Genomic DNA, 23,933 nt, shown 5'->3' on the forward strand with positions numbered 1-23,933 from the left:
ATGCTTCTGAAATTTTGTTTAACATTATTGACGTGTTTACTTATTTAGAATTTCAACAGTAGATTCGCATTCTCTTTCGTTATTTCAACACATAGTATGTTAAAAATTAGAATCAGTCGAATTTATGGCTTCTTATGTATTTACTAATACACACGAACTCAACAAACAAGTGGCTCTCATATTACAACTTGTAATTCAATACTTGAGAAAATTATTAGAGGAGGAACTCCTCTCATTCCGATTCCTTCTTTCTTTATTCATGATTACACCATGGGTAGTGCTATCTATACACCCACTTATACTTCTCACATACCATCTTAATTTTCGATCGTTAGATCGAACAAATAGCAGAAAATCAATGTAAAAAAATTAACAACAGCGTATGAAAAATAAAAATAAGTCTATGAATAGCAAATTCGCTTCACCAAATGATGTTCATACCAAGCATGTAATCATGTCATACTTGTTTATTATTAACAAGTCCGCATGCAAATAAGATTGGGCCAACACAACCTAGTCTTCAAAACTCAAAGCCCAACTAAAACCCAACAGAAACATAATTAATTCGAAGTCAGCCCAGCCCAAATACAAAGCCCAACAAAAAATCCTTAAACCGAACAAACCCAAACCCAAATCCACCCACTCTCTCCTTCCCCGCGCCGCATTGCGTTCATCGTCGCCATTGTTGAAACCAGGTGGCCTTGGCATTGGCAGCTGCCATAGCTATACCTCCTATCGAATGGCTGTAGCTATACCACCATTTTCTGGAACCGACGTCGTTTCACCTGCGGCTACACCTAAACCCGCTCTTCCTTCCTCCGTCTCCATTTCTGGGGTTCTAGCCTCCCATTTCCCTCTCCGCCGGATACCATACATTCCGACGCATTAGGTTCCTCGACCGTCTCTGCTATGCATTCACTCTGATATGTATCGAAGTCTTGGCGTTCACCGCCTCATATACCGGAGCCGCATAGCTTACTACGTGAAAACTGGCCTCATCGATCAAGCACTCCAGGTGTTCGACGAAATGACCCACTCGGACTGCCGCGTTTTCAGCGTCGACTACAACCGCTTCATCGGCGTACTCGTCAAGCACTCGCGTTACGATCTCGCCGAGCACTACTACTACGAAATGGTGCCGAAGGGATTCTCCTTGGACCCGTTTACTTACTCCAGGTTCATTTCTGGCCTGTGTAAGATTAGAAATTTCACCCTCATTGAGAAGCTTCTTCGAGACATGGATAGGATTGGGGCATTGCCTGACATCTGGGCTTTCAATATATATTTGAATCTTCTGTGCCAAGAAAACAGGACGGATTTTGCTTTGGAATTGTTTCATAGGATGGTTGATAAAGGAAGAGAGCCGGATGTTGTATCGTATACTATAATTATCGATGGGTTGTGTAAAGCTGGACAATTTGATATGGCAGTTGATATTTGGAATGGTATGATTAGGAAAGGGTTTAGGCCGGATAACATTGCGTGCACGGCCCTGGTTGTTGGGTTGTGCAAGGGTGGGAAGGTTGATTTGGCTTATGACCTTGTCATTGATGAAATGAAGGGTAGAGTCAATTTTAGTAGTTTGATTTATAATGCTTTGATTAGCGGGTTTTGTCGTGCCGGTAGGATTGATAAGGCACAGGCAATCAAGTCATTTATGAAGAGAAATGGGTGCGAGCCGGATTTGGTTTCTCACAATGTGTTGTTGAATTATTGCTGTAATGCGTTCATGTTGGAGGAGGCTGAGAAGTTGATGAAGAAAATGGAGAGGGGTGGGATGGAACCGGATGTGTATAGTTATAATCAGCTTCTCATGGGCCTTTGTAAAGCTAATAGACCAGATAAGGCGTATTTGTTGATGCGAACTAGGATGGAGCCAAAAGGGTTGTGTAATGTTGTGTCATATAATACCATCATTACCGCATTTTGCAAGGCAAACCGTACTGGAAGTGCTTACAAACTGTTTGAGGAAATGCGTAACAAGGGCACTGTGCCAGATTTGGTTACATTCACTATTCTTATAAATGCTTTTTTAAGAGAAGGTAGCTCAGATATAGTCAAGAAGCTTCTTGATCAGATGACAGCAATGGGTCTGTTGCCTGACCGTATATTTTACACCACAATAGTTGATCACTTATGTAAGAGTGGGAATATTGAAATGGCTTATAGTGTTTTCAGTGAAATGTTAGAGAAGGGAATCACCCCTGATGTGATTTCATATAATGCTCTCATTAACGGGCTGCTCAAGGCTTCTAAAGTGAGCGACGCTATGCATCTTTATGAGGAAATGCAGACTAGAGGATGTAGCGCTGATGAGGTAACTTTTAAATTGATAATTGGGGGTCTCATAAGGGAGAATAAGGTTTCAGTCGCTTGTAGGGTATGGAATCAGATGATGGAAAAGGGCTTTACTCTTGATGGAGCTTTCTCCGAGACTCTGGTTAATGCCATCAATTCAAAAGATGCCGCATGAAAATGCTAAATGGTTAGTATGGTGTACAAACCATTTAGTTTTTATGTTTATGTACCAATAAGTGTCGCTGCAGTTTTATTGTTCAGTTGTATAAGTTTTGGTGCTTATTATCGATAAACTGTTAAACCTGTGATGCTACTGACCTATTTTTACTTGAAGTGTGGTTTATTGGTTGTGATGATTATGCTATCTTACTTACGGACTATGGTCTATTGCAGAGTCCATAGTTAGAGGCACTTCTTAGCGAGGATTTCACCTCATCAAGCCTGGTCCATTATCTCTTTCTGGCAAGCTACAAACAACTCAGGTGCAAGCTTGTAGGATTCATTTATGTATATATATTTCCATTTGATATGAATACAAGTACATGTATTCTGCTGCTTGTGAGTGTCGTCAAACAATATACATGGGTGTGTATGAGGGAATGTTGGGGTTTTTTTGTTTTTGGGGGGGGTGGGGTGGAGGAGGATAATAAGTCTTAGATACCCAGGATACATTCATTTGTCCAGTGCTTATGACAATTTATTTCACCGTCATGAAAAACTGACATTGAAACTATCAAAGTAGAAGGATGTGAGTATTGTGGTGGTTGATGGTTGATTAATAAAATCATTGGTACAATGCTGCATTTTAGGCACAAGCTTTGAAGGAATTGTTGCTTCATGATTATTTGTTTCTAAATTTCTATGGCCTTCATAATTGTTTTCAATGTCTTCTCACCATATTCTTGAATCTTGTCATTGGTCAATAATGTTCTTTGTGTTCATTTAAGCAGGATTGGGACCTTGGATTTGTTCAGCCCGACGTTTTTAAGAGGGCAATGCTTATCCATATATGATTTTTCTCCCTAACTTGACGCATGCAGTCTGCTTAGAATGCCAAAAATTACTTTAGCCTACTTTGTTCTTTTCTTTGACCCAGGGAACAACACGTAACGCAAGTGGGCTTTGCAAGAACCAGACTGCTGAACGGTAATTGCTTACCTTTACTCTTTTCTCAGAGAACATTGTTATTGACTATCACCCCCAATTGTCTAAGGAAGGTAAACTAAAGAGAAACCTAATGAAGATTTCAGAACTGCATATTGATTTTGTTCCCTATTAAGTGTGGCAGAGTTCTTCGACTTGATTATATGCCTAGTCTTTGGTGTTATCTACCAATATAGTTCTGAAGCAATCTAGAGTTTTGATTCTCGTTTTCTTTTTTCGATGTGAGATGAGATGATGTAAGTGAGTGATCATATCTGATTGCTCAAGAATTTGCTTTCGACTTCGTGTTTTATTAATTTGAGTATGTCGTTTATGGGGCACAATACTGCATGTTTTCTGTTGTCTCTGCTTGAGATCTTTGCTGCATTCCTTATATGAATAAGCTGTTTGACCAAGCTCTCTCTCTCTCTCTCTCTCTCTCTCTCTCTCTCTCAGTGATTGTTGTTTTTTATTTATTATTTTGAGAATAACTCTATCCTAATTAGTAATTACATTAAATCCCTTATAACATTTTTTTTTTTAATTTTTTTTTAAAATTTTCTTAGGGTGCACCATGACCTTCATGGACATATAGCTCACATGCAGAGGCTGCAGATCTATTTTAAGAACGCCAGCGTGAGAGCACTATCAATCAAATTTGGGCATTAAAATTACTCAAGTATGACTTCTTATTCGAAATGCAGTGATTTTTGGACCTACTGCCACTATTCTCTTGCCCTCCTTTTTTTTCTTTTACTTGCATTGGATTATATTCTAGCAGAATTTTGATTGATGCTATTTGTATTTTTCCTTTGCATGTAGGGACTAACAGAAAGAACAACAAAATTTTTTGGCCATGTCCTGAAGAAAAGCGGATTAAAGAATATGAAGACCGGGTTTCCTTTGCCATGCCGGAGTTTTGAGGATGGAAGAAAACGAAGAGAACTTCCAAGGAATCACCACTAGTTTTCACAAGTATAACACAACCGCCGACAAGGTGCTTTTCAAATACTCGCGGCATTTGTTATAAGCCAGACCCCGGGTCACATAACATCTCCGGTAACGGTTAAAGATGTTCTCTGGTCATGAGCAAGTTAGCGTTGAATGGTATATCTGGCAGGAAGTGTTTATATCCAGTTGAAGTTTGCATCTTCTGTAGCATTTAGCTTTTAGGCAAGCTGGATATAGGGGCAAATATGTAATTTTGCTGCCACTCTAAAATACACCGAAGCACTTGGACAAAAAGTTGCCACCAGAGATTGCTTGCCTCCTGTGCCACCTACACGTTGATTCTTTTCCCTTTCATAAAATCATCCTTGAAGTCCTCTTCAAGTTATTCTCTCACACCAATTCCTGAGTATTATTATTCCGCATCCGCATCCGCTCCTCCATGCTTCACTTCTTCATTTCTCAGTACCACTCCGTACCGCCATGCCTCGCCCTGGTGACACCAACCCACATTTTGTCCGGCCATATCCGTCACAAACTCCAGAACAACTTACCCAAACATCTCCACACGGTCCATTGGTGCCACTCCCACAGCACCATGGCCAACACCCCGCGCCACCCAACCTCAGACCAGACTGGCCTGGACCGCATCACCCTGAACCACCAGAAGTCGAGCCAGAACCAATACAATTTGAGCAGGTTCGCCGGCCCCGGTCTAAGCATCAATGGCGGCATTCCAACCCAGCGGGTCCATTGGTGTCATTTCATCCACAATTCGAAGAACAACATCCGCTGACAGACCAGCAAACCCTACCACTAGTTCCATCAGTGCCAACCCCGCACCCTGATCATGAAGACCACCATCCTCGGAAAAAGCATCAAGGCCGGAAAACCCAGCCTGTAGTTCCACCCGTGGCAGCTCCATACCATGATCATGAAGACGAACGACATCCTAAGAAAAAGCATAAAGGCCGGAAAACCCCGCCTCTAGTTCCAACCGGGCCTTCCCCGTACCATGATCGTGAAGACAAACAATATCCCTGGCCACACGGTTCACAAGGGCAGCCGCATAGCCGACGTACTCACCCGCAGGGCTTGCTCATACCACGCCCTCAACCAACCAACGTCTTCACATGGTCCGGAGCCATTTGCTGTGCAATTTTTTGGGTTCTCATAATCATAACCGGCCTAGTGGTTCTCATAATCTATCTTGTTTTCCGTCCCCGGACTCCGAAATTCGACGTCTCTTCCGCCACGCTAAACGCAGCGTATCTTGACATGGGATATCTTCTCAATGCCGACGTTACAGTGCTGGCAAACTTCACCAACCCAAACAAGAAGGTCAGCGTCGACTTTAGCTACCTGATCATTGATCTATATTACGGAAATACCCTCATTGCCACCCAGTACGTAGAACCCTTCTCGGCAGAGAGGAGTCGGTCCATGTTTGCAAATGTTCACATGGTGGCCAGCCAGGTGCGTCTCGGAGTGCTGGAAAGTCAGAGGCTTAAGAAGCAGATGGAGAGCAATCGGGCGGAGTTTGAGGTGAAGGGGTATTTCCGGGCACGAGCTAACTTCGGAAAGATCCTCCGATACTCGTACTGGTTGCACGGTGACTGCAGAGTTGTGCTCACTAGACCTCCTGATGGAGTTCTGGTGACTAGAAAATGCAAGACAAAGCACTAAGCTAGCATTTGGAATTCCATCCTTTTTCTTTTTCATCTTTTCTTTTTTCTTGGATTGTGTTTCAAGCATCGAATTTTCGCTAGTTACTTCCAAATTTGTTTCATTGACTTTCGTATTCATATTGAGATCCCGATCGGATATTCTCTTTTTTTTTCTTTTTTTTCTTTTTTTTTTTTTCACGAAAAGCTGTTTCACTTCAAAATTAAACAATAAAAAAGAGTTTCGTTAAAAAAAAAACAAAGAGTTCGGTTAAAAAAAAAATATTTTGCTTATTCTAAAAGTAATGGACCTTCGTATAGCTTTTAAAAGCTACTTTCATAAAATGCAGGATTGAACTTTTAAAGAATAATTTTAAGAGAGTTTTAACGAAAAATCAGCTGTACTGTTTACTTTAACGAAAAACTATATTTTTACACTAAAAAGTCAAACATGATACTATTCACTTTACCCTTTATTTTGTTCTTATCGTTAAAACTCAAAGTTTTCAAATCCTTTTCATTAGTTTTCCAATTACTTGAGAGTTTTAACGAAAAGTGTCATATCCCGACCCGAGGCGGATCACTTCCCAGGCCCGCTTCACCACCGTAGCACGATATTGTCCGCTTTGGGCTTACCATTCCCTCACGGTTTTGTTTTTGGGAACTCACGAGCAACTTCCCAGTGGGTCACCCATCCTGGGAGTGCTCTAGCCCCCTTCTCGCTTAACTTCGGAGTTCCTACGGAACCCGAAGCCAGTGAGCTCCCAAAAGGCCTCGTGCTAGGTAAAGATGAGAATATACATTTAAGGATCATTCCTCTGGCCGATGTGGGATGTCACAAAAAACCCGCGGTATTGTTCACTTTAACAAAAAATCACATTTTTACACTAAAAGTCAAACCTAGTACTATTCACTTTACCTTTTATTTTGTCTTTATCGTTAAAACTCAAAGTTTTCAAGCTTTTTTCATTAGTTTTCTAATTACTTGGAAGTTTTAACGAAAAACCCGCGATACTGTTCATTTTAACGAAAAACCACATTTTTACACTAAAAAAATAAACCTGGTACTATTCACTTTACAAAAAAAATATATTTTCAATTCCTTTAATACGCTTAGTGTTTAGAAATGACAATATTTATCATTCCACATATATTTATTCCTTGCCGAACAAAATGACTCCCACCACTACTACCGTCACCACCATAACTACCACTGCAGCCATAACCGTCACGACCGCAACCATAATCACAACCACAACCGTCACCACTGCCCCCTACCACCATTGTTAACTCTACACCCCAACCACCACACTCAACCATGGGCAGCACCACCATACCCCACCATTTATGCTCCAATTACCACCACAGCTGTCACCACCACTGCCCCTACATCGCCACCATCCCCTCTACCATGCCCATTTGGTCATTAGATACAGTTATATCATTTTCACGTTAAAATTTACTAATGCTTTTTCCTTGCTTTTCATACTCTCGCTTAAAAAATGCAGTTTATCAACGTTCAACTGCTTTATTTCACAAATGATCATTCTTAAAGAACAACAAAACAGTTTTTATTTTTTATTTTTTAAAAGCACGGCAATCACAAAGTGGCCCTTAATCCATTTGATAAGTGAAACTTATAACCAAAGAGCTTATGGACAGAAGTAGCCTCAATCGCGACGGAGTTTGATCTTTTGCTGTAATGCACTGTAATTTCTCAAGCAGCAGAAAATAAAACCAACCCAACTTTTTGACAAATCTATGAGACTACAAGACTGAAATTTACTGCAATATGTGAAAACGTAAACAAACATCTGTTCATCCATCTGAGAAAACATAAACAAACAAATACACAGGCCGAAAGCTAAGCTTGTTCAGAAAACGCATCACACCTTAATGTATCCGACTCATTGTTTCAAAAACATGTTACATTTCATTTCATGGTACAAAATCGAACAAGGAGAAACTTATGCGAACAGGTTAATTACATAAGCTTTCCCGTAGACAGTGAAGTTACAGAAATCCAGGGTTCCCGTCGAGCCCCTTCATGTTTGTGTATGCCAAGAAATGAAAGCAAGCAAACACCGCTCTTCAGTAAGCTAATACCCCGTAATGCACTCCAACCAAAACCTACTAACAACACAAGAATGAATTTTCCAACTGGCTAAAACCTCCTGTAATGATCCCTGGTAAAGAAGGGATGCCTAAGGGCTTCGGGAGCTGTTAGCCTGCTGGACGGGTCAAATTTAAGGAGACCTTGCAGGAGGTCGATGAGATCACCAGCTGAATGATCGACATGCTGCATCACTATATTCTGACAAAGATGATATAATTTAATAAAGTTTTTTTTTTTTTTGTGGTTGATTTAATAAAGTTTAATTTAAACAACGTTTCTGAACATATTTCAAAACAGAAGAGTAAAAGTACGGTATTCCATATACCTGGAGACGATGTAGCTTTAAAACGGCTTTAATACTTTCTCGAGAAGTTGCACCTTCTGGCCAATCCAATCTACCCCGTCTGACATACTTCTCAGCATGACGGCTGAACCAAGAATACAGAAGTAGCAAAGGAGACAGTGATGAATATAGACGAACAAATGTGATCTGAACTTTAAAATACGATGAAATTCCTAAGGAAAGCACATACTCTGCTCTTTTCAACATGTGCTGTGGCATTGGACCTAAAACCCTCTCCATCATAGCTAGGTGTTCCAAGTTCTCATGTGTCTGGAACAAAGCCTCTCCCTGTAAAGAATTTTATTTTATTTGTTTGTCAGAATCTCTACAGTTAGTCCTAATCCAGAAATTTGGCAGAGACTGATGGACCAGTATAACTCAGAGACATACCGAACACAACTCTACCAAGATGCAACCAACACTCCATATGTCGCATGGATAACTCCATCCAAGTCCTGTAAATATTCACAATCTTATGAATGTTAAAATATAAATTGATACTAAATATTCTAAATGCAAGTGATTTGCAAGAGAAAAGAGAGCATAGTATTACTATTAGCATACCCAGAATAACCTCAGGTGCCCGGTAGTGCCTTGTTGACACAATGTAGTTGTGCTCTTGATGCTCATAGGCTGTGCTACCAAAATCAATAACCTTGATAGCGCTAGATTTTGGCAACCTTTTATAACCAGTTCCATCTTTTGGCGGCCGGGATGTAAACTGTGACAGCAAAGCAATGAATAAAAATTACAATTTTCAATAAGTGAACTGGATGCAGGTAAGAGGCAAAGAGAATAAGTGAACCGTCTCATTTGAAGGGGCAACAATAAAAAAGTAAAAAAAAACACAAACTGCAGAACAATATAACTATAATCACAGGAAGAAATACCTTGTAGTCAGGTACTTTAATGTATTCTGAAGAAACAAAAAGTATGTTCTCAGGCTTCAGGTCGGTATGGATGAGACGCATATCGTGCATGACTGCAAAAGTTACATGCCACAGACAACATAAGAACTACTAGTGTTCACTTTAAAGTCATTGTCCAGCCCAAGAAAAGATGCTCAGAAGATATTCATACATGTCATGGGAATAAGCTTTACTGAAAAAAAAAAAAAAAAAAAAAAAAGCAGAAACTTCAAGTAAATTTTTAAGAAGGAAAGGTAAAAACTTATGGAATAGTACAACTGCCGCTATAAAATTTGAATGAGATAAGAGAAACAACAGAAGTCCAACTACACACATGCTACACATTCCAACAGTTGCCTGCCAAGTTCGCGGACAAGATCAACCGGAAATGCACGATAATTATTTTTCCGGAGGAAATCGTATAAGCTTGGTCCAAGCATCTCAAATACCTGTTAAGACCATTTAAATTCAAAAATGTCTTAACCCCCAAAATATTGGTGAAGTTGGGGAATCATTTTTATCAAAAATCAAGCTTATACTTACTATACATATATGGTTACGATAGTCAAACCAGTTCCGTATTTGAACACAACTGCAAAGAATAAAGCCACTTAACAATCACCCAAATTTCATTTTACAACTGCTAAGAAGCAAAAGAAATAACCATGACAGGAAAAGTATACTCACCGACTTCCATTTCTGTCATTCTTCCCAAGCAACTGTAGCACATCAACTTCAATCCTTGCTGCTTCACAGTATTTTTTGATACTCCTGACAACTTTTATAGCTACCATTTCTTTTGTTTCCCTATCCCAGCATTCCAAAACCTGACCAAAAGTTCCTACACAATGCAAAGAGCAGAAATATGAGAAGACAGATCAAAGGTACAGGAACCCATCTAGACATAGGTCTAAATCCAGTGAAAACCTAACCTTCACCAATTTTTCTGTGGATCTTATCTGCAAGTACAGAAACAATAGTTTGAGCAGAAAACTACAAATATTTTACAAACCTAAAATGTCAACAAACAACTATGTGTGTGTGTGTGTTAAATGAAAACAAATATTCTGAACTACTCAGACTAAATTATTTTGAAGGCACACCGTAACGAAAAAAATGAACTAAAAATAAAACTTTCAACACTTTAGATATATATTTTAAATTCTAGAGCAACCCTAAAGTCCAAAGATAAGGTCCTAGAAGTTTTTACTCGTAAGGAGATTTTCTTTATATAAAAATTCATTGGAAGTACACCATTGAGCAAACAAAAAAAAAAAAAAAGTTGGAAGTACATCAGTGTGATTTATTAGATTGGGGGAGTTTAAAATACAGTATCGAAAGACACATGAAGAATGTAAACGGAAAAACCCTTCAACGATGAATGAACGTAATTACAGCGAGATGTTAAATTTTCTCCAAGCACAAACATGTAATGTCCATCTTTGTCATCATCTCGCCGAGGGGAAGATCCTTTTTGAGTTAACCCCTTTACAAAAAGACTAGGGCGGTCTGGGAGTACTCTCGTAGGTCCAAAGCTTGTCCCACTTCCAACATCTTGCTCATAATATATTCCCGACTGAGCCTACACACAGCCATTCATTCATACTCCACTATACAAACATTAATACAAAAACTTCACCCCTTACCCATCTATCATTCATTTCTAACATTTTCCCTTATCTTTTCTAATCAACCAAATACAAAATCAATGTATGCAGATTAAATAAATCATACAAATGTAACACCCGAATACTGAACATAACCAGCTTCGATATGCCTCACCTATGATATATCTAAGGGGTCATCAAAATACTAACAATTCAGTTATTCAAGTCTTCCAAATCATTTATATACTATTAATATACAACTGAATTTCCTCAAGAAATATAATTTCATGTCTAAGGCAATATTTTGGACAAGATCAAAATTTTCTGAACACTAGTAGATCATGAAATTTGGAAAATGAAATCATTTCGATTTCTACCTTCAAATTACCTAAAATTTTAACATTATATCCTACCCAGTCGAATTTACCACACATACGAAGGTAAATTGGGATGAATTCAAAATTGAAAAGCTAATTTTAATGAAAAGTATACAAACTAAAGCCTAAATAAACAAAAAAAAGCGTAAAATTTGTACCTTTGGGTGAGGCTGAGGGGGGTCCCAAGCAAACCTGGGGCGCTTTCTTGGACGCCGATCAATGTGCGAAAGAGGGAACTCCGACACGTAATCCATCTCCATACAATTCAAAACCCTAACGCTAAATTCACCGATTGAAACAGAGCTCGCTCTGATTAAACAAAAGAGATCGCGAGATACGGAGAAAACGCCCTAACCCAGTAACCGCTGTTCTTTGTGAGCCACCGCGAACCGTCGGATGTGATTGGGAGGATTAATCTGGACTGTTGGTTGGTAAGTGGAGCTGTTATGTTGACCACACAATATTAATTGTATGGGCCGTAATTAGACTTGGGTTTTTTTTACTCATAAGCCCAGCTTAAAGAAAAAGTGGGCCGTAATTGGACGTGGGTCGGTTTGGAATTTACACAAATGTGAAAGGATGCGCAAGCAGGGTAATGTCGAACAAGTTGAGATCAAATCTTCTGCACCTATTTTGTATGTATCTTTTCTATGATTTTTATCATTGGTTGATATGTGTTACATTTGTGATAATGAATTTAAGGAGTGCTATTAACATATCAATCAATAGTAAAGGCCACATAGAAGATATTTGAACTCTATTATTAGGATGTGGCATGATTTGGAACAAGATAGTTAGTCTATTGTTTCTTTAAGGTATGTGGAGGTGGAGATTCAGTTACACATAGGTGGTGTCATTTCCTAATCATTGCCTCTATAATCCAACTTGGATAATGTTAGGGAGATCAATTTTTTAACTTAAATTTGCAAATCAAGTGATGTGTCACCAATAGCACATAAGCACATCAATCAATACTTAAGTAATAACCAAATCATCAACAACCATGTCATTTGGTTTGCAAATTTAATCATGAATGTTTAGTTTAAGGACCATTTCTAATTACATTAAAGTTGAGGGATCATTACTACAATTTCCTCTTTCTTTTGTAAACCATTAAAGAAAGAAATTAACCATCAACAGTCACCTCATGTTGTCTAAAAACATAATCTCCCTAGCATTTACCTTCCCCTTCTAACTTTCTAACATTAATTTCCTACCTTTTTCATCTTCCCCCTCCCTCTCCCTTCATCTATGTTCCTACATTCTCTTCCTCCTGTCTTTTTCCTTTTCTTTTTGTCCTCTTCTCGTACAACACTAGAGATTTTTCAATGTGACTGGAATACGGGATGGTACACCACGTGTCATTATACAAATGGTGGGATATGTGTGTTAAAAAGTTAATAACTTAAAAAATAAAATTTTTCATTGCTTATATAAAAACACGTGGTGTAACACTCATGTTCCGATTGCAAAGAAAAATTTCTTGTACAGCACACCATATGGGAATTTGGATTAGTTTTATAGAATTTGAAGCATCTTAAAACCCACAAGCACCAGCAACATGATAAGCTTGCAAGAATTTGGTTGCTTTGTCAAATTTGCAGACTTATATATATTTTTTTTGTCCAAAAAAACTAGCCAAGATTCCACGCTTCAAGTTCCAGAGTTTTAACATGAAGTGATCCAATATAAAAGCTCAAAAATAAAAGAAAGGAGAGCCTAAAAGCTGAAGGTAACTGTGATGGGTTAAAATAAAAAACAGAAATATATCTAGTGTTATAAATCTTTTTGATTTTCTCCAGCGGCCTGGACAGCTAATTCCTTTTCTACAATTAAATACTATAATAGCCAATAATGTGATTAAAAATTCATATGCATTGAAAGGCATACACATGATGCATGCCCTTTAGGATTTTGACTCCCCTTACGAAATCTCTACCTCTGCTTATATATAGACGAAGACCTCAGAAAAATTATATCATTGATAGAAAGCTCCAACAATGACTCCCATGACCTCCCAAATCTTCTGGCTTCTACTTCTCCTACTTATCCCTCTACTTCTACTTAAAAAGAAGCAACATGTCAATAAAACCCCACAAAATAAGCAAAGGCACCTTCCACCAAGCCCTCCCAAGCTCCCCCTCATAGGCAATTTACACCAACTTGGCTCAGCACCCCACCGATCCCTCCTCCAACTCTCCCAAAAATACGGGCCCGTCATGCTCCTCCACCTCGGCCGCATCCCCACCGTAGTAGTCTCATCTGCCGAAGCCGCCAAAGACGTCTTCAAAACCAATGACCTCCACTGCTGCAGCCGGCCCACCTACGCCGGGTCCCGTCGGCTTACGTACAACTATCTGGACGTGGCATTTTCGCCTTACAGCGACTACTGGAAAGAGATTAGAAAAATATGCGTGGTCGAGTTTTTCAGCGTGAAAAGGGTCCAGTCTTACCGGTCAATCCGTGAAGAAGAAGTGGCTAAAATGGTAAAATCAATCTCTGATCACTCTTCATCCTCTGTCGCTCCTGTCGATGTCAGCGAAATGTTGTTTGCCCTAGTTGCAAGCATAGTGTTTAGAGTAGGGTTTGGGACGAGCTTGCAGAGCAGCAATTACAAGAGCGGTAAGGCTATTCACAAGATCATTCACGACATCGAAACCATGCTAGGAGGCATGTCGGGAGCCGAGTACTTTCCGGCATGGATCGGGTGGATTACCGACAGGGTTACCGGTGTGCAAAAGAAGTTTGATCGGATTACGAGTGAGTTGGATGTGTTTTTTCAGCAGCTCGTTGATGATCATTTGATGCCTGGGAGGAAACAAGAACACGAAGACATAATTGATGTGTTGCTTAGAACATTGAAGGAGCAAACTGGCGTGGTTGGAGCTGCACAACTTGGTCATGCAAGTGTCAAGGCTGTCCTCATGGTAATTATTAAACTCATTCAGACCAATGAATGATTAATTTTTTTTGTAGTAATTTTCATAAAAACTGCTATTTATCAGTCACCGACAATATTGAGTTATTTTAAAAGAAAAGACAATATCATTGCTCTTTAATAAAAATAAGTCGTGTTTATAACTTTAAACAACATTTTTTAATTACTAATTTTTTCAAACGCATACCCTTTTATGTTGCTGACTATGAGACATGTGAATCAGAACTTATTTTTAGGTGGAATAGACACTGGTGCAATTACAATGTGGTGGGCAATGGCAGAGTTAGTTAAGAACCCTAGAGTGATGAAGAAAGCGCAACAAGAAGTCAGAAATTGCATTGGAAACAAAGGATTAGTCAGTGAAAGTGATACGGAGCAGCTTGAATACCTAAGGATGATAATCAAAGAAACACTAAGACTGCATCCTCCAGCTCCAATGATTCTTCCAAGAGAAGCCATGTCCCACTTCAAAATCCAAGGCTATGATGTGGACCCCAAAACACTCATCCTTGTGAATGAAGGGGCAATCGCACGAGACCCTAAGATTTGGAACGACCCAGAAGAGTTTTTCCCAGAAAGGTTTGATGGAAGCTCGGTTGATTTTAAAGGACAACATTATGAATATTTGCCATTTGGAGCTGGTCGAAGAATGTGTCCAGGGATATACATGGCGACAACGACACTACAGTTTGGACTTACAAATCTTCTCTACTGGTTTGATTGGAAATTGCCTAATGGGATGAAGGTGGAAGATTTGGACATGGAAGAATCAGCTGACGCTTCTCTCACCGTGCCTATGAAAAATCATCTCTTACTTGTACCCCAGAAATTTTATCAGAATTAAGAATCCTAGTATCATTAGGATTTGGGAAGATGAATTTACGATTAAGATTGAATTGAGTTAAACTGATATGTTTTCATCTTCTTATGTTATAATTAAATAAAAAAATGATTTTCATACTTTTTATACTCCTTTGCTACATTCAGTTTCATTGTTTTTATCGGTTGATTTGTTTAACCGAAGACCATAACAAAAGAAGGAAATGTAGAAATCATTAGCATTAAATAATTAGAAAACTACATTTCAGTCCTTTAAAAACATAGATACACTTTTAATACTTAATTTTAAATTGAGACAATATTTTTTAAACATTACAAAGATAGACAAAAGTTTAATATATGTGAAAGATGACATTATTCCCTTTTTTTTATTTGGAGTTTAAGTTACGAAAATACCCTTATATCTAATAACCATTTTTTTCTAAAATACAAAGACAAAGACAAAAATCATTCGAAAAATAGATTCATTAATTGGTTTTCTGGCATTTTAAGCATATATGCCTAATCCAGAGAGACTCGCACATTCTCAATGCCATAATTTTTCTGTATGTCATATCTTTCTCTCTTTGTGTGTCTAGTTATCTTAAACCTCCAAAGGTTAATATCAAAGAAATGACTAAGGAGGGAAGACACACTTCGGTTGGGATGTGGGCAAGGATGAGTTGAGCTTATTACACATTAATTTTGTTGAAGTTGTGAGAGTTGAGTTCTATTAACAGCCCTAAGGCCTTAGGGGTATGATTGATATTTTATAACATTGTTTCTATGTTTTTTAGTTGGGCTTTAATTGTTTTTATGTTTTTGTCTATTCTTGACATGTTTAAAAATTAATGGAGTTCCTTGAAATATAGTAAAAGTTTTTGTCTCTATATATAAAGCTCCCAAACAAAAACCTTCCCTAAGATTAAAAAATTATTCAGTTTTTTCGTTCATGTCCAAGTCAGCTATTACATTCCGTATTAGCTTTAATTTTTTATGTAATTTTCACCATATTTTTCTTTGTATATTACCTTGTGAATTAAAATATCTCAAAATTAGTGTAAATAATTTTTTATTTGGCAAGAAAAGCACTATATATTTAATTTATTTAGCAGCATTTTATTTTTTATTATCTAGATACTAATAAATGATGGTCACTTTGACTTAAAAAAAGTTCATATTTGAAAATAAGCATTTACTTTTAAGATAAAATTGCTATTTTCACTCGAGTTATGTGATATTTTTTTTAATTAATAATGATGTAATACATGAAAAATATTTTTTTCTTAAACAAACGATATTATATACACTAAGAAAAGATGGTAAATTTAACCTCACAATCAGATAACAATAATATGATTCAAACCATACATGACAACTATTAATAATCGTGATTCATGCACGCTCCATTTATTTGTTTGGATAAGAAAAGGCTAAAAATGTAAGAAGAAAAGCGGTAATTGCCTTCTTTTTTTTTTTTTTGGTTAAACATTGCCTTTGTTTTTTAAATGAATTCAGATTTGACATGACCTTAATTTGGTTAATGCTAAATTAGCATGATCAAAAGGTTAAAAGTATGCGGATTTTTATGTGCCCAAGTGGTATGCATATTTTCTTCCACGCGTTTGCAGATAAATTTTTTTTTTAATTATGACGGGTACACAAGTGGTATATCACGTGTTTTAATAAGAATAATGATAAATTTTATTTTTTAAGTTATTAACTTTTTAGCATACATATCCCACTATTTGTTTAGTGACACGTGATGTACCACCCCATGTACCGGTCACATTGAAAAATCTCTCTTTACAGATACGACAAAACCTATGTTTGTTCCCCATTTCAATATTGATGGTACTATTTATTCACTTATTTTTATTTTTCACATTTTTTGTAAACTTTTATTATTTGATATTCTTCGATTCATTCGATATGACAATTTAAAATTAAAAAATATGTATGAGAGGTAAATATAAATGTGCAGAACTTTTGTGCATACTATTCTTCCACATTTTTTACTACACTAGTGGGAGTTGTTGGCTTGAAGTTTCATCATTGGATTTAACATCTTTGCCTACCTAAGGCAATATATATAGGGCACCTCCAGATAACATTTTTGTAAAGAAAAAGATAAGTAAGGACGTCATGATCATTGATCGAAGAAGATCTTGGCAGGTACGTTTCGTTATCAGCTTGATTAGCTATGGCCTATATGGATTTCCTTTTTGCTTGCTATCCTGATTTTAAATAAATATATCACAAGTAGTTAGAAAGCAAGGAGACATATCGAAAGTTATTTAGGCCAACAACATGCATGATGCTTAACAACATGCATGATGCTTATCTATCAATTAGATGAATGGAGTAAGGAAATTTTATTTGAACCCATGTAACTTCTTACTACACTCAATTTAAATTTTAAATATTAGTTGTTTGTTTTACCCTACTGCGTAATTACAATTAAGTACAAAATAAAATTAATAATAAAACTCAAGTTTATCAATAAACTCACACACAATAATTAGACCTTAACATCACCCCTTATTTATCCTACGTTCATTTCGGCTAAAACCCTAATAGCTCGACTAACACTTGCACCATTTGCCAAACTCATCAATTGTCAAGGGCACATGAGATTGCAGAATATAGAAGGATTGGTGATGAGTCGATTACATATTTATATATTTTACCCTATTCTTAGTATAATTTGATAATTATTTTGGTATAATGTTGATACTTTACTTTATATTTTCAACATAGGACATTTGACTTCCTTTGGAGCGAAACGTGATCAAACAGACGAATTTTGGAGTAATTCAAATTGGAGGACGTTCGTGTGTTCCTTAGCTTGTTCATATCAAAATTTTAGCAATTTCTACCAAACGGTTATTTTCTGGCAATTAAATAAAGAAGCAGTATGCGTTGTTGGAAAGTAACATTTTTGGACTTAATTGCAGTTTTTGGAGCCCAAGATGATCTTAGATGAGTTCGTGGCCTTATGGAGAAGTGTTCAGAGTAGTTAAAGCTTTATATCCAGCTATTTTGGGCCGGTTTTGGAGCTGATATGGGTCCAAAACGTGGCTGTGCAGAATTTTGAGTGAATTTACCAAGTCAATTTAAGATTATGTTTCCTAATTTATTTTAATTTATTTGGTTTCCTAGTCTTATTCTAAGACCTTTTACTAGAAAGATTTATTTAGAGTAATATAAATAAGCCTTTTGGTTAACCCTCGATTATTCTTCTTTATGCAAATTTTGGAGGGAGGATTTTTGACTAAAGCTTGGAGATTTCAAAACCTTACTTTCAAGGTGTTTTCTTTTTCTATTTCAATATAGACTTTGCGATTTTTATTATGAATATGCATAACTAATTCTTTTTGCTAGGGTGAGGCCACGAGCCTTAGCAGGAATATGTTGTCTCTTTTTAATTTGCTTAAGATATATGCATGCAGGTTTTGAATTGTTAATCACCAATTTAAACTATCTATTTGTCTTAGTGATTTGAGACCATTAAGATATTTAGTGACACGCCCCGATCCCGATATTCCTTGAATACCAGGATAGACATGTGCTGGGCGACACCCAAGGGTGACGAAAGCCATTTATTGAGTACAAATGCTGAAAACGAGGGATATATATGGCTTATAAATATAAAAGAATAATGAATATGCAATTAAGGAACGCGTTCAGAGCACACCTTTCGAGATAAGTGTAAAGATTATCTGAATGCACCAAACATATCTGCTAGAAGTGTTTCAATAACCACGTACTCACAACAATAAGGTTCGGAAGTGAAACAGTAGAAAGATGCGTTCGTCTCAATGCATTTCATATGCCAAGTTATTAAAATGAAGAATAATCAGTTAACATTCCCTCATATGCCAAGTTATTAAAAGATGTGTGCACAACGAAAAATAAGCTTGTGGATTTTGAAAAATTGATTCTTACAGAACAATGCATGCATATTGTTTATCTATTAACTGATTAATATAAGTATTAGCATGAGTTTGTTAGAACGAGATTTAGTGGACTGGAGACACAAGTGGATGCAAATTTCCGCCTTCTTCTTCTTGGACGAAAATGCACATGCAAAACAATTAACATCTTAGGTCAAGGCCAAAAACCTCACACACCCACGATGGATTGGGGGGGGGGGACTTTGGCCGAATAATCTCCAATACCAAAGTTAAAGTTTGAAGAAGAAAGTGTATGGAGAAATTTGGAGAATTTTAGAAGATAATTCAACTCAGATTTTTGGAGAAATGTAGAGGTATTTATATGGGTGTGGCCGGCCTTATTTGGAGAAATAGGGACCGGCCACTTATGGTGATAATTGGCAATAAATCAATTAATTAATTAATTGACTAATTAATCAATTAATTTACTAATTAATCCTAATTTGAAAAGAATAATTGGGAGTTACCAATTTGATGATGATTGATGAAATATGTTTTGAATAAATACAATATAGGTTGATTGAGTCGTTATTGTTCGCTGCTTACGCATAGGAATCCCGATGTGCTTTGAGGGTAATTTTGTCCTTTTTACCCAAAAGTCCACGTGTTGCCTCCATAATTTTCATGATTATTTTTTGCTCCACAAATGCCCTCACACCTGCTGAGCTACTCGCAGGAAAGCGTAGCAGGTATAGAGATTTCCAACTTTGATGCAAATTCCCACTTGGACTTGGAATTAGATTATTTTAGGAAAAGAAAATAAATCGCCTCCAAAACCTATTTAAGCCTACCTTAAGTAAGGGATTAAATCAACTTCAGAGGACAATTATTTATCCCTACAAGAAAGAGAGAAAACTAGAGGATATTTGTTTCCTCTCCCCTAGCACTCTTCTTTGCTTGTCATGCAAAGAACCGCCTTCTGTTGATTTCTTTGTCTTCTCTGGGGGTGGTGCTGCCACGGGGCAGCCGTCAAGGTGGTGTGGCATGTCGACTGGCAGGGGTAAGGAGTCGATTTAGCATGGGAAAAGGAGATGGTATGGCAAGGGCCACAACTTGTGCTGTTCAGCTGGACTGAAGCCAAGGGCTAGCTTGGTATGGGCCACGGTTTAGGCTGCTTGCCAAAAAATGAGGAAACTGCTTAAGCTTGATTTCTCAGCTGCCGTAGATGGAGCAATCAAGGATGGAGCTGCCAAGATCAGAGTTGTTGAAGATGAAGTGTTAGATGAGCGAACTGCTGAGAGCGAAGTGGTTGCTGCCCCTTGACCATTTGCTGCTTTGCTGGTATTCGAGTATTTAATCTTTTGAGCTGTGTGGCCTTTTCACATTGGAGAGCTTACCCAGATAGGTGGGGAATTAGTTTACCTTATCGCGCTGGAGAACAATTAGTTTATCTTTTCGCACTGGATAACAGACCCATATGGGTGTCGGAGAATTGGTTTACCCTCTCACACTAAAGAACAATTAGTTTATCATATTGCACTAGAGAGCAAATCCAGATAGGTGTTGGGAAATTAGTTTACCCTATCGCACTGGAGAATGATTAGTTTATCCGTTCACACTGGAGAGCATACCTATATGGGTGTCGGGGAATTAGTTTACCCTTTCGCACTGGAGAGCAATTAGTTTATCTTCTCTCATTGGAGAGCAGACCCATATGGGTGTTGGGGACTTGGTTTACCTTCTCGCACTGGAGAGCAATTAGTTTAACTTATCGCACTGCAGAGCAAACCCAGATGGGTGTCGGATAATTAGTTTACCCTCTCGCACTGGAGAGCAATTAGTTTATCATTTCGCATTAGAGAGCATACCTAATAAGTGTTTGAGCAGTTGTTGTAGACAGCAGTTGAGCTAGGCTTATGAATAATTTCTTGAATCTTCATTGAAAATAAAGAAATGGATCAACTGTGCAAAAAGGTAGAAACTGCATAACAAACTGGATAATCCTCGGCTTGCGAGGTCTTGTTCGTCGAGTTGCTTGAGACTTCAAACTTATTTGAAAAAGCGCTAACGGGGTTCAAGGGGTGATGGAGATTTCCCTTGCTTATGTAGGCCGTGTCGTTAACCTGACAAGATACTCATCATATTGGCTCTCATTTGTTAGTTTCTCAAGGTACTGCTTCCACTTCAGGCAGCCGTTGGTAGTGTGGCCTGATCCTTGATGGAATGCGCACTACTTTGTCTGATTCAAACTGGTAAGATTGCCCTTCATGAGTGGCGGCAATTCGAACGAAGGTTTGTTCTTGAACTTATGGAGAATTTGATTGATTGAAACCGTGAACTTGGTGAATGTTTCGGGCGCTGAGTCTTCTCTGGTTGAGGAATGTTCCATGTGCTTATTTTCCAACTCGTTTTTGTTAGACTACTTGGCCTTGTCCCATAATGCGTGCTTTTCCACCAAAGCATACGAAGCTGCCAGGGTCAGTTCTTCTCCCATGATCAGTTTTTCGAATAAAGGGTGTTTAGTGGGAAGCCCATTTCTGAATGTTGCCGTTACTATGTCTTCACTGCAGCCAACAATCTTGGCCTCTTCTGTTTTGAACATCTTGACATAGTTGCGAATTGTCTATCAAGGGTCTTTTACGATGCTGAAGAGATGGTCGGATGTTCTTTTGATTGACCGGTTAGACGAATACTCCTTGGTGAAAACTAAGGAAAGTTCATTGAAACTCTGGATCGACTGTGACGGTAGGGTGTGAAACTAGTCTTGCGCCTCGCCTTGCAGAGTTGTGGAAATTTTTTTGCACATAAGTACGTCATTGTTCCTATAGAGGATCATGGTACTGCGATAGTGCTTGATATGTTGATCCAAATCTTCGTCTCCCTTGTACACAGTGAACTGAGGCATAGTGAACCCGCGATGTGGATCTATTAACTCGATCTTATCCGTGAATGGTGACATGCTTATGTTGGTCATGTTTCGCCGAAGTGCATCGTCAATAGCCTCGTTGCGTTGGAAATTGTGTAACTATTCAGTCATGAGCCTCTTAACTTCTTCTTGAATTTGCCTCTGTTGGGGCAGTGGAATTTTCGGCTGCCCCCGATCGTGACCTGTAGGTTTAGGCTGCTCTTCCCCATGCTCAACTTGTCTACACCGCGGCTGCGGTGTATGTGGTCCATTCCTGACAAGCGAGCGAGCTGCTCAAAGGCTGTTGGTTGAACTTGAGTCCGATTGAGTGATTGTTTCTCTCTATCTGCGGTATTGCCTACTCCGATGTGAGGTAAATAATGCTTATTGCGAGCCTAGTTGTGAAAGAACATTTAGCCTGAAAGGTTGCCCATGTTGATAATCGGAGTGTAGCCTCAACCGTGAACATATGCTCGTTCGTGGGTTAGATCGGGAGTACACACTTCTCCGCGTGCTAAGACTGGAGTATACGCTATCCCAATGACCTAGACGAGAGCGTAAACTGCCAGAACGCTCGAATCGTGGTTGGTTAAGGGGCTGCTTGCTGAGATGCTCCTGGAAAGGTTTGTCATCTGCCCTTGTCCTACTTTAGGACACCTCGTTTGAGGCACACTGCATCTCGGTACGCTGCAAAAGCTGATTCACCAAGGTTGTCTGCTACGCGAGAGCGCTTGTCAACTCTATGACTTGTCGGGAAAAGTGTTGTTCGCCATGAGGGATGAAAGGGCTTGGATGGTAGGGTTCTCCATAGGCGGTAGAAGTGTAGTAGACTCCGAGTACGAAATTTAAGCTGGGATACGTCAAATCTGCAGAAACTCGGGGTGAAAATACCCTCGGTTCAATCGTCTGTCCAAAAATCTAAAGCCAGGATTGTTGAATTGGTTTGGGTTGCTTGGAAGGCCACGAGAGTAGGATGGACCATGGGAATGGGTTGCTACACGTGCGGCACGCGTACGTGTTGGGCCTGAGCTCGGCTTGGGAGCGTTCTGGGCTCGTGCTAGGTTGTGGCTTAGGCCGGCTCGCCTTAGGCTTAGGCTCGTATGGTTTGGTGTGGTGCGGGGCACTGGGTTGTCCTTGGCGTGACTTGGGTATGCAAGTCTTGGGCTCGGGAGCGTCCTAGGCTCGCGCCAGGTTATGGCTTGGGCCTACCCACCTTGGGCTTGGGCCCGTATAGTTTGGTGTGGCACGGTGTGTTGGGTTGTCCTTGGCGCGACTTAGGCATGCGAGTCTTGATACTTCCCAAGCAACTGTAGCACATCAACTTCAATCATTGCTGCTTCACGGTATTTCTTGATACTCCTGACAACTTTTATAGCTACCATTTCTTTTGTTTCCCTATCCCAGCATTCCAAAACCTGACCAAAAGCTCCTGCACAATGAAAATAGCAGAAATATGAGAAGACAGATCAAAGGTACATGAACCCATCTATACATAGGTCCAAATCCAGTGAAAACCTAACCTTCGCCAATTTTTTTGTGAATCTTATTTGCAAGTACAGAAACAATAGTTTGAGCAGAAAACTACAAATATTTTACAAACCAAAATATCAACAAACAACTATGTTGTGTGTGTATTAAATGAAAACAAATATTCTGTACTACTCAGACTAAATTATTTTGACATGCCGTAACGTAAAAAATGAACTAAAAAGAAAACTTTCAACACTATGTATTTTAAAATTTTGAACTACCCTAAAGACCAAGGATAAGGTCCTAGAAGTTTTTACGTGTAAGTAGATTTTCTTTATATAAAAATTCATTGGAAGTATACCATTAAGCCGAAAAAAAAAAAAAAAAAAAAAGTTGGATGTGCATCAGTGTTATTTATTAGATTGTGAAGGTTTAAAATACAGCATCGAAAAGACGCATGAAGAATGTAAAAGAAAAAACTCTTCAATGATGAATGAACGT

General features: G+C 38.5%; 4 protein-coding genes across 8 annotated transcripts; 3 read left to right on the plus strand and 1 right to left on the minus strand.

Moving 5' to 3' along the window:
• Positions 1–423: 423 nt before the first annotated feature.
• On the plus strand, positions 424–3,294 carry LOC137732131 (pentatricopeptide repeat-containing protein At1g13040, mitochondrial-like). Its single transcript, XM_068471431.1, has 3 exons — positions 424–2,485; positions 2,692–2,780; positions 3,249–3,294. The coding sequence occupies exon 1, from the start codon at positions 926–928 to the stop codon at positions 2,471–2,473; it is 1,548 nt and encodes a 515-aa protein (XP_068327532.1). The 5' UTR covers positions 424–925; the 3' UTR covers positions 2,474–2,485; positions 2,692–2,780; positions 3,249–3,294.
• A 1,578-nt stretch (positions 3,295–4,872) lies between these two features.
• LOC137732132 (uncharacterized) lies at positions 4,873–6,208 on the plus strand. The gene has a single exon (XM_068471432.1). The coding sequence runs from the start codon at positions 4,873–4,875 to the stop codon at positions 6,073–6,075; it is 1,203 nt and encodes a 400-aa protein (XP_068327533.1). The 3' UTR covers positions 6,076–6,208.
• A 1,715-nt stretch (positions 6,209–7,923) lies between these two features.
• LOC137730937 (serine/threonine-protein kinase AFC1-like) lies at positions 7,924–11,764 on the minus strand. Of its 5 annotated transcripts, none has more exons than XM_068469949.1 (12): positions 11,563–11,761; positions 10,816–11,002; positions 10,353–10,379; positions 10,108–10,261; positions 9,964–10,012; positions 9,755–9,869; positions 9,403–9,494; positions 9,077–9,233; positions 8,903–8,967; positions 8,703–8,800; positions 8,495–8,597; positions 7,924–8,367 (listed from the first exon to the last, which is right to left on the minus strand). In XM_068469949.1, exons 1-12 carry the CDS (start codon positions 11,662–11,664, stop codon positions 8,218–8,220), a joined length of 1,299 nt encoding a protein of 432 aa, XP_068326050.1. In that variant the 5' UTR covers positions 11,665–11,761; the 3' UTR covers positions 7,924–8,217. The 5 variants fall into 5 exon arrangements, with proteins under 5 accessions (XP_068326050.1, XP_068326053.1, XP_068326052.1 ...); XM_068469950.1 differs by having other exon boundaries at positions 8,224–8,360; positions 11,563–11,764; XM_068469952.1 differs by lacking the exon at positions 10,816–11,002 and having other exon boundaries at positions 11,563–11,702.
• A 1,640-nt stretch (positions 11,765–13,404) lies between these two features.
• Positions 13,405–15,186, plus strand: LOC137730936 (cytochrome P450 71B34-like). Its single transcript, XM_068469948.1, has 2 exons — positions 13,405–14,331; positions 14,566–15,186. The coding sequence occupies exons 1-2, from the start codon at positions 13,405–13,407 to the stop codon at positions 15,184–15,186; spliced, it is 1,548 nt and encodes a 515-aa protein (XP_068326049.1).
• Positions 15,187–23,933: the final 8,747 nt, after the last annotated feature.

Source organism: Pyrus communis, chromosome 4 (genome assembly GCF_963583255.1).
Source record: "Pyrus communis chromosome 4, drPyrComm1.1, whole genome shotgun sequence".
NCBI lineage: Eukaryota > Viridiplantae > Streptophyta > Magnoliopsida > Rosales > Rosaceae > Pyrus > Pyrus communis.